General features: G+C 40.4%; 1 protein-coding gene across 2 annotated transcripts in view; it reads right to left on the reverse strand.

Annotated features, from left to right (window-relative positions):
- Nucleotides 1-7,898, reverse strand: part of MAEL (maelstrom spermatogenic transposon silencer) — a 69,882-nt gene extending 61,984 nt beyond the window's left edge. Inside the window, exons 1-5 of one of the 2 annotated variants that reach the window (XM_060142216.1) lie at nt 7,767-7,898; nt 7,427-7,519; nt 5,525-5,624; nt 4,430-4,585; nt 3,160-3,201 (exon numbers count right to left, since the gene is read on the reverse strand). In XM_060142216.1, the coding sequence (XP_059998199.1) occupies nt 3,160-3,201; nt 4,430-4,585; nt 5,525-5,624; nt 7,427-7,519; nt 7,767-7,898 (523 nt within the window). The remainder of the gene's footprint in view (nt 1-3,159; nt 3,202-4,429; nt 4,586-5,524; nt 5,625-7,426; nt 7,520-7,766) is intronic. The other variant, XM_060142217.1, reaches the window with a different exon arrangement.
- Nucleotides 7,899-8,155: the final 257 nt, after the last annotated feature.

The following is an 8,155-nucleotide window of genomic DNA, read 5'->3' on the forward strand; positions in this document are numbered from 1 at the left end:
GGCATTTTTAGTTATTATGTCGACATAGCTGTCACTCTAATACACTCATTTGTCTTATTTAACTGGCACATTTCTCAGGGTTATCAAATCGGCAATTTAAGACATGCTTAAATTGGTGAGCTCCAAGGATCTTAGGTTTCCTGAATGAAAAACATTGTGCTCAGTTTTAATTAGTCTGAAAAAAAACTCAAGAAAACATTCCTAGAGTCCTTAATAGGTTTGTTTCTAAGAACCACACTTTCTCTACGAATTGTGAAATTTTTTGTTCTAGTTGTGTGAAAAATGCCATTGGTAGTTTGATAGGGATTGCACTGGATCTGTAGATTGCTTTGGGCAGTATAGTCATTTTCACAACATTGATTCTTCCAATCCAAGAACATGGTATATCTCTCCATCTGTTTGTATCATCCTTAATTTCTTTCATCAGTGTCTTACAGTTTTCTATAAGACCTTTCTATACAGGTCTTTTGTCTTCTTAGGTAGGTTTATTCCTAGGTATTTTATTCTTTTTGTTCCAATGGTAAATGGGAGGATGGTCAACATCACTAACCATCAGAGAAATGCAAATCAAAACTACAATGAGGTATCACCTCACACCAGTCAGAATGGCCATCATCAAAAAATCTACAAACAGTAAATGCTGGAGAGGGTGTGGAGAAAAGGGAACCCTCTTGCACTGCTGGTGGGAATGTAAATTGATACAGCCACTATGGAGAACAGTATGGAGGTTCCTTAAAAAAACTAAAAATGGAACTACCATACGACCCAGCAATGCCACTACTGGGCATATACCCTTAGAAAACCATAATTCAAAAAGAGTCATGTACCACAATGTTCATTGGAGCTCTATTTACAATAGCCAGGACATGGAAGCAACCTAAGTGTCCATTGACAGATGAATGGATAAAGGAGATGTGGCACATATATACAATGGAATATTACTCAGCCATAGAAAGAAATGAAATTATTTGTAGTGAGGTGGATGGACCTAGAGTCTGTCATACAGAGTGAAGTAAGTCAGAAACAGAAAAACAAATACCATGTGCTAACACATATATATGGAATCTAAAAAAAAAAAAGTTCTGAAGGACCTAGCAGGACAGGAATAAAGATACAGATGTAGAGAATGGACTTGAGGACATGGGGAGGGGGAAGGGTAAGCTGGGACGAAGTGAGACAGTGGCATGGACAAATATACACTACCAAATGTAAAACAGATAGCTAGTGGGAAGCAGCCAGATAGCACAGGGAGATCAGCTCAGTGCTTTGTGACCACCTAGAGGGGTGGGATAGGGAGGGAGGGAGGGAGACACAAGAGGGAGGAGATATGGGGATATATGTATATGTATAGCTGATTCACTTTATCATAAAGCAGAAACTAACACACCAACGTAAAGCAATTATACCCCAATAAAAATGTTAGAAAAAAAAGAACCACACTTTCTGTTAATCAGTTAATTTGGAAAGACTGTAAAAATAAGCCTTTAAAAATAATTTTTTTAAAAATTTAATCAGAAACAAAATAAACAGTAAAGGGACATTCTCACAAATGAGTGTCTGGCACCTAGGGATTCCAATGCACTCATCAGATGAGCAAACCAGAAAAAGAACTTAAGTAAAAATGTGAAATTAATTCACCAGCTAAGTTTCTATTTTTGGTTTTACCACTACCTACTTTGTCAAATAACCTCAGACAATGTAACACTTGAGATTAGCTAGGTTCACACCTCAAAGTTACAACAGAATTTTTATTCTATAATTTTTTTCATTCAAAGCTACAAACTTACTAAAAAAAACTGCCTTAAACTCCTTGTTCCAAGGCCTACAGCCCTGATCCCAGGCAAACAAAAAAAGGACTAGGACATATTTTTCACTAAGACTGGAAAAAACTCAAAGGACATAACCAAAAATGAGTCTAAAATATTCTCTTCACTTATAAAGAACAATATTGTAAGTATTACAAAACAGCTGCTTGTTATGGCAGATTTGAAAAACTTATTTCTAATTTCAAACACTTCTACTGGCTAATTGCCTACATTTTTAAGAAAAAAACTGACATTTTGAATAAAACTTAAAAAGCAAACCTATTATGATTTTCATTTGAATCAAATAAGAAACTGGTTAAAATCTAGTTTCTAGAAAAGAGTACAAGAGCTTAGATATACAGTCACATCCTTTGGTTGCAAAATACTTAAAATAGAAACCCATTTTCCTCATCTGAAAAATTAATTCATAGCTGTTTTGCTGTATAACATTCTGTTATTTTTGAAGTATCAACTTTTTTTCTTTTTTTTTTTTTTGCGGTACTCGGGCCTCTCACTGTTGTGGCCTCTCCCGTTGCGGAGCACAGGCTCCGGACGCGCAGGCTCAGCGGCCACGGCTCACAGGCCCAGCCGCTCCGCGGCATGTGGGATCCTCCCGGACCGGGGCACGAACCCGTGTCCCCTGCATCGGCAGGCAGACTCTCAACCACTGCGCCACCAGGGAGGCCCAGTATCAACTTTTTATCCCTTAATTTTGAATGGATATTCCTGTGAATGGCCCTAAATCTAGGTAACCTGATACCTGTTAAAAGACCTACCTATGCACCTGGTGGGTAAAAGCCACTGATCTTCAAGCCAAACGATATAAGCAGAAAAAAAGAAGAAAATACCGCACCGTATTTTCTTCTTTTTTTCTGCTTATATCGTTTGGCTTGAAGATCAGTGGCTTTTACCCACCAGGTGCATAGGTAGGTCTTTTAACGGTGCTTTGTGACAGCCTGGAGGGGTGGGATGGGGAGGGGGGGAGGGAGGGAGACGCAACAGGGAAGACATATGGGAACATATGTATTTGTATGACTGATTCACTTTGTTATAAAGCAGAAACTAACACACCATTGTAAAGCAATTATACCCCAATAAAGATGTTAAAAAAAAAAAAAGAAGAAAATAAAAACACAATCTCCATAAAGGGAAAAGGATATTATCCTTTCATTCTATATAATTTTAAAGTTTTTGAGGATTACATACACCATCTACCACTTCTATGAAGATTCTCCAACAATAATTTAGGTTATTCTTCCCCCAATCAATGTTTTATGTGTCTGTTTAAAGCAGCATCTTAACCAGGTACACACGTATTCAATGCCTATATTCTACCCCATTACTTTATACTTACTTGCAGCCTGACAATGAAACCGAAATCCTCGTGGAATTTCACCTGTAATACAAAGTATTTTATTGAGAGAAGCAGAAATCTGGAAGCTCTCCGGTTGTGCTACAGTAATATTCCACAGGATAACCAAATCATAACATAGGTACTTGTTACTGCTATGTGAAATTACAGAAGATTAAACCCTCCTAGGGGACTTTTTTCCTAACCAAAGCTATTATGACTATCAAAGAATCTTGGTATATTGTCTAAGCTACTTTAAAAAACAAGTTATTCCTCACAGAGAAAGAAATACTAGGTAAAGAAAATTTGTGCTAAAGGAATCTTAGCCAGGGGTCCACGAAGAGGCCACAGGGATTCATGAGGCCCTTGATATAGCAAGGTATTTACGTATTTCTTGGAGGAAAAAAGTCTCCAAATTCTATTTTTTAATGTTTTACACCCGTACAGAAAAAAGTAGTTTTTTGACGTGTCCTAAGCAGCAACTCTCCTAAGTGTTAAGTAGGAAAATTTTTCTTGTTATCTCAAAACAAGGAAAAGTACTGGACTGTCCTAATGAATTTTAAAGCAATTGATAAAACTGAAGATGAAATTCTTCTTTTCCCAACCTCTTCTCCTTTACTCTTCCCCCTACACATCCCTCCCACTTACCTTTAAAGGCATAGTACTCCCTTAACTACTCTTTACCAACTTGGGAATTGAATCAAATCCTATGTCTTCATTACTAATTGCTTTTGATGGGGTGGAGTAGTAGGAAGAAAAAATAATGAGAATACCCAAGAGCCTATTAAATACTACGCTATTTCCATACCTTCTCATGTATTCCTTAGAACAGGCCTCCAATAGGCATTATCCCCAATTTATAGAGCTAATAGGTTCAGAAAGGATAAGTACTTTGCTCAAGGTTATAAGGCAATAGCAAGTTAAAAACTAGTGACTGTGGAGGTGAAGGATGGGGTAAAGAAAAGAGCAAAGGTATAAGAAGCTTTCAGGAAATTCTAAGATGTAAGACTGCAAATAAGCAAATAGCAGTCTACACATTTTTCAAGCATTCTATCCACCCAACTCTAATGCTTACTTGAGGTTAAAAGACTAAACCAAAAACTCTGTGTCAACACTTAGTTCTAAAGTTTTTCATCCAATTATTATGAAGTCCTGTGTTACATTTTAAGAACTTACCTACACAACTGCTTTTAATAAAAATACTATTATCAAATAAGGTCAATATAAAAGACAACTTTTAAAGATCTAGCATCTACTCTAACTGGCCACTTACCAGGATTTATAAAGCTGTGGAAATCTGCCATAATACCTTCTTGGAGAGAATATTTAACACAGCCTATTTCACAAGGGAGGAAGCGCTGTTCACAGTGAGGAGGTAGCTCGCCATGGCTAAAAATGTTCAAAAAATAAAAAATGCCTCCAAGGACAGCTTAAAAAAAATAAAAAAGACAACACGAAAAGATGAGCATTTCGCATTTACCCCTTTGACAAAACCAAAAGTTTTAGAACCTTTCTCCTTGTGTTCCTATATCCCTAAATGAGCTGGAAAAGAGAAAATAAACCAGCTATACCAGGTAAATTAATCAATTTTCATAATTACACTTATCAAGGATTAAAGTAGTAACCACTCTTTGCATGAAGTAACAAAATTATTCAAACTTGCAGCCAGCTCTACGTAATTTAGCTGTACATAAGCCCAGGAATGTACATTTAGCTGTACATAAGCTCAGGAATGACTTAAGAAAAGCTGTGACCCTTACTCAAGAAATATAAGGGCTAGGTAAATAAAACTAAGTACAATCAGTGTAGAAAAACTGATATAAACTATGGACAATTTAGTTCACTCTTTACTTTTTACCAATATACACAAGACCACTTACAGATTCTCTAAAGAAAGAAAGAAATGTGAGAATGTAAGGAGGTATTATTTACCAGGATTGGCCACACTTAAGACTGCTGAAGATTAAATTTTTAACAAAGAACATATTTAATAAAAAACAGCCAGAAGGAATAGGAAGGACTCTGATTAGCTATGTTTTTATCTAGGCTAGCTCAATTTATCTTTACTTTTATAACAAGTGTATGTAAGTGTCTAGCTATAAACACTTAAATCCAAAAGTATGTTTAATAACATATGAAGTGGTAGAAAATGAGACCAGATTTTTGCAAAAAAAAAACTCCAGTGTTACTTCAACGAAAGCACATTACCCGATCTTTTACAACTTTAGTGCCATCGTGTTCAAACACCTGTAGTCAATTACTTTGAAAGGCAGAATCAAAATGAACAGAACACACGTTTACTGATCAATATATCATAGTATTTTAAGCACCCAAATTTATCTAAGCAAACATTTTAGGATTACTCTACCTTGATCACTTTTTAGAGACAAGCCTGACATATCCAGGGGTGAAACATTCTGCTTTGGTACAAGCATGCCTGGCCTCCTCAGTGGGGTGGAAACAGGTTTCTAAAGAAAAAGGTAATCATTGACCACATACTTAAACTCCCGCTGGGCACTTTATACCATATATTTAAATTTAGTAAAATAACTGCAAAACAACCCACAGATTACTTTGGTAACCTCTCCACGCCAATAAACCCAATGAGTATATAAATAAATAATCGTCAACAAAACCAACACCCAAAGGCAGACAATGGCAAAAATCTATAAATATTTTGTATCAAAAGGCTGAGTGGTAAATAACCACTCCAATTACTACTGAAAGCCATTTGCCCACTACTGATAATCTAAACTAATCCTACTGGGTCACACAATACATGCCTGTCCAGTGGCCAAAAAAATATCATTTCCCAGGACTTCCCTGGTGGCGCAGTGGTTAAGAAACCACCTGCCAATGCAGGGGGACACGGGTTCGAGCCCTAGTCCAGGAAGACCCCACATGCCGCGGAGCAACTAAGCCCGTGCGTCACAACTAGAGCCCACGAGCCACAACTACTGCAGCCCACGTACCTAGAGCCCGTGCTCCGAAACAAGAGAAGCCACCGCAATGGGAAGCCTGCGCACCACAACAAAGAGTAGGCCCCGCTCACTGCAACTAGAGAAAGCCCGTGCACAGCAACAAAGACCCAATGCAGCCCAAAAATAAATAATTTAAAAAAAAAAACATTTCCCAAAGTACTCTAATATTATTTGTTCTTCACTCAAAGTAAAAACCAGATTGTGCTGACTCCAAGTCTCAATGACGTAAACATACAACATGGCTTTCATTTTGAGGGGAGATGTCTTAAGACACTGTAGTGAGAAGAAAACAAAAAATTATGGTTTACAAGTACAAATTCAACTGATTAGAGCATCTACTCAAACATAAAGCCATAAAATAAAAATCTCTCAAACCTAAAACAAGCAAAACTCTCGAATTTCAATCCAATATTAACAGTTTATAATAAGAATAGAATTTTTGCTATGTAAGAATGGGAAGAACACAGAGGGAGGGGGGAAATTCCACAATTACCTTGCCTTTTCTTGATATAAATCAGCACCAAATTTTATTTAGTGCTTTAACATCCTGCTACACACAAATTAACCCAAATAAACTTTATACAACTCTTACCTGTAAGACACAAACGTTCACAAACATCCATAAATCTTGTTATTTCCATACTTTAAACACAGGAACTGGCCTTGTTCCAGGTGTCATTCAAAAAGAGAGAGGGGGGGGTCTTCCCTGGTGGCGCAGTGGTTGAGAGTCCACCTGCCGATGCAGGGGACACGGGTTCGTGCCCCGGTCCGGGAAGCTTCCCACAGGCCGCGGAGCGGCTGGGCCCGTGAGCCATGGCCGCTGAGCTTGCGCGTCCGGAGCCTGTGCTCCGCAACGGGAGAGGCCACAGCGGTGAGAGGCCCGCATACCGCAAAGAAAGAAAAAAAAAAGGAGAGAGGGGACCAAACTACTTTCAAACATTTGAAAAAGGGTTCTTAAATCATAAAGGAGTTGAAAGAGACCCTTAGAGGTCACCTAGTACAAACTCTAAATATCAACGCTCCCTTTGCTAATCACGGTCTACTGGGTGCAGGTTTTATAATGGGATTTTCCCTGGCCTTCACCATCAAATGATACCCAGGTGTGCCCTAGTACCGGAGCCTGCCATTTTTTTTAGCAGGCATTCTCTTACATGAGGAAAAAAATGAAAAACTCTTCTTTGCATTCACCCAAATCACCCAGTCATCTACCATTGACATTCACTCATTCAGCATTTACTGAGCATGCCTACGTGCAAGGCAGGTGACTGCTCTTCTCTGGCTAACTTTACCTGCTTCTCCGAAGGCCCAGAGTTCTTCCCCTGGGCAGCCCTCCACTCTCGAGCCATTTCTGCATATTTCTTCTTTTCCTCCTCCCTCAGGAGCTTGAGGAGATAGAAGGGGGAGACAAGCAGCAGCAGTGAGGGCCTACTGCCCAGGGCCCAGCCTGTAGATGCCTGCACATTACAGGGAGGCGGAAGCGGCGTCGGTTGCCCTGAGCCGCGGAAGGGTGGGGGTGGGGGTGTCCCTTCCCCTCCAGGAGGGGCCCAGGGGTCACTGGCCTCCTCGACTCTTGTTTCCCTCCCATTTGCTCAACAGCCCGACCCTGGGCTCACTGGCCTCCAGCCTTACCGCCCAGTCAGCGGAACAGTAGGGGATGGCGTCAGCGACGTGAGCCACGGGCAGGCCTCTCCGCCGTAGTTCGGGGATCTTCTCCTGCACGAAGAAATAGTAGGAATTGCGACTGGCCCTGCGGTTAGGCATGGCGGGCGTGGTACAGGCCTCAAGGCGGGCCAGAGACAGTGCCACCCTCACCCGCCCTCGTCCGGCTCACGCTCTTTAGTAACCGAGGTGGAGGCCTGCGCGCGCAGGTCCGCAGCTCTCAGCCAATCAGGGCACGGTGCGCAGGCGCATTGGCCTCACCAGGAGAAAAACAGCCCGAGACTGTAAGAGTCCCCCTCTTGCGGCCTTGGGGGCGGGTGGGGGCGGGGAGAGGTCACAGGTGAGGAGTATTCTGATTG

The sequence above is a fragment of the Lagenorhynchus albirostris genome, chromosome 2, assembly GCF_949774975.1.
Source record: "Lagenorhynchus albirostris chromosome 2, mLagAlb1.1, whole genome shotgun sequence".
In the NCBI taxonomy this organism is placed as follows: Eukaryota; Metazoa; Chordata; class Mammalia; order Artiodactyla; family Delphinidae; genus Lagenorhynchus; species Lagenorhynchus albirostris.